Source organism: Cyprinodon variegatus, unplaced genomic scaffold (assembly GCF_000732505.1).
Source record: "Cyprinodon variegatus isolate N-32 unplaced genomic scaffold, C_variegatus-1.0 Scaffold486, whole genome shotgun sequence".
NCBI lineage: Eukaryota > Metazoa > Chordata > Actinopteri > Cyprinodontiformes > Cyprinodontidae > Cyprinodon > Cyprinodon variegatus.
The window spans coordinates 51,506-53,772 of NW_015150939.1; the positions used below are offsets into that span (position 1 = coordinate 51,506).

Consider the following 2,267-nt stretch of genomic DNA (forward strand, 5'->3'; position numbering starts at 1 on the left):
TCCTTTACCATTACTGGCCTCTGCTTTTGAACCTGTACAAGGTGCTACAGTGTTTACCAAACTCGATCTGAGAAACGCCTACCACCTCCTCAGAATAAGGGAAGGGGATGAGTGGAAAACAGCCTTTAAGACCCCCTTAGGGCAATTCGAGTATCTGGTCATGCCCTTTGGTCTCACTAACGCTCCTGCCTGTTTCCAAGCTCTGGTTAATGAAGTCCTCAGAGACTTTTTGAACATTTTTGTTTCGATGACATTTTGATTTACTCCAAGAACCTCTCTGACCACAAAAAACATGTTCGTTTTGTCCTTCAGAGACTGCTGGAGAATAAGCTTTTTGTGAAAGCCGAAAAATGTGAATTTCATCAAAGATCTGTCACTTTCCTAGGGTTTGTGCTCGAGGGTGGGAAGGTGAAGCCATCAGAGGACAAGATAAAGGCAGTTCTGGAATGGCCTACACCTGAAAACCACAAGCAACTTCAGAGATTCCTCGGTTTTGCAAACTTCTACAGGAGGTTCATCAAGAATTATAGCCAGACAGCCCTACCTCTCACAGCTCTTACTTCTGTTAAGAGAACTTTTAAAAGGACTCCTGAAGCCGAAGAGGCCTTTAATAAATTAAAGAAACTCTTTTCCAGCGCTCCCATTTTGGTTCAGCCAGATCCAACGAAGCAGTTCATCCTCGAGGTTGATGCATCTGATTCTGGTGTTGGAGTTCTGTTGTCTCAGAAGTCTGATTCTGATCATAAAACTCATCCTTGTGCTTTCTATTCACGCAGACTCTCTCCAGCCGAGCAAAATTATGAAGTTGGAGACCGAGAACTTCTGGCCATTAAGCTCGCCCTGGAGGAATGGAGACACTGGCTCGAGGGGGCTGAGCATCCAGTACTGGTTTGGACAGACCATTATGACAATTAGTCAGTCACATCATTTGGATGGGATTAAACTGATTTCAGATAATAAAGTAAAATATCTTGGTTTTGTTTTTGATCAGGACCTGTCATTTAAATCCCATATCAAAGAGGTTTCTAGAATTTCCTTATTTCATCTGAGGAATATTGCAAAAATGAGAAATATCTTGTCCAGGGGTGATGCTGAGAAACTAGTCCATGTATTTGTTACTTAAAGACTATTGTAATTCTTTACTATCAGGAAGTCCACAAACTGTAGTTAAAAGCCTTCAGCTGATCCAAAATGCTGCAGCCAGAGTTCTGNTTTCTCTCTTCAGTCTCGTCCTGAAAAGGTGGGGGTGTTTGTGGATTACGAGGAGGGTCTGGTCTTCTTTTATGATGTAGATGCTGCTGCTCTCATCTACCCCTTCAATGGCTGCTTCTTCACAGAGAGACTCCATCCGTTCTTCGGTCCGGGTCACAATAACGATGGTACAAACAGAGACCCTCTGATCATCACAGCTGTCCGCCTCCCAGAGTAACTCGTTATTAACAGGATATTCCTTTAAAAGATCCTTTCTTACAGTTTTCTAAATGCTTTTTGACTTTGATTAACTGTTTTAAGTCCTTCATTCAGAGCAGACTCTAATTAATTAAATGTATCTTACTGACCTTTAAATCATGCTTCACAGTAGGGATGGTGTTCTTGGGATGGTACTCATCATTCTTCTTCCTCCAAACACGGTTAGTGGAATTATGACCAAATAGTTCTATTTTGGTCTCTGACCACATGAATTTCTCCCATGACTCCTCGGGATCATCCAAATGGTCATTGGCAAACTTAAGACAGGCCTTGTGCTGGTTTAAGCTAGTGATGGCCAGTCCGAAGCCCCTGAATCAATGAACCAATTTGACACAATTAGCCAAAACTCCCCAGGCTTGATATATTTGGAACAGTTTAGAAATGCGACATCTGCTGGATGCTTTCAGAACTTCAACTAAACAGGTCTCCTAATGTCTGCATTTCATGCTTGACGTAATTTGTTCCATAATGATAGTATTGATAATAAGAGTCAAATAAATACATAAAAAAATAACTGCTCTCTGATCTTGGAAATTACAATATGATAAACAGCCCTTCTGATGCAAAGCAGTTATATCACGGAGTGCTGGCCTGTAACTATGGTTCCGAGGTTTCCAAGGTATATCTATATATCCATTGACCTAAATATAACATTTCTTTCTGTCTCTTTAAATAAAACTGTAAATGGGGAAAATCTGATGTATTTAAATATTTCAGTACCGTTGTAATACCCAGATTATTAGAATTTACTGTGAAGCTTTTTTTAAAAAAAAAAAAAAAAAAAAAAAAAAAAAAAA

At 40.1% G+C, this 2,267-nt stretch overlaps 1 protein-coding gene across 1 annotated transcript in view; it reads left to right on the forward strand.

The window, feature by feature from the left end:
* The window catches only part of LOC107094501 (E3 ubiquitin-protein ligase TRIM21-like), a 6,717-nt gene extending 5,288 nt beyond the window's left edge, over positions 1 to 1,429 (forward strand). The window contains exons 2-4 of the mRNA XM_015390128.1: positions 386 to 512; positions 777 to 882; positions 1,226 to 1,429. Coding sequence (XP_015245614.1) covers positions 386 to 512; positions 777 to 882; positions 1,226 to 1,429 — 437 coding nt within the window. The remainder of the gene's footprint in view (positions 1 to 385; positions 513 to 776; positions 883 to 1,225) is intronic.
* The last annotated feature ends 838 nt before the right edge of the window (positions 1,430 to 2,267 follow it).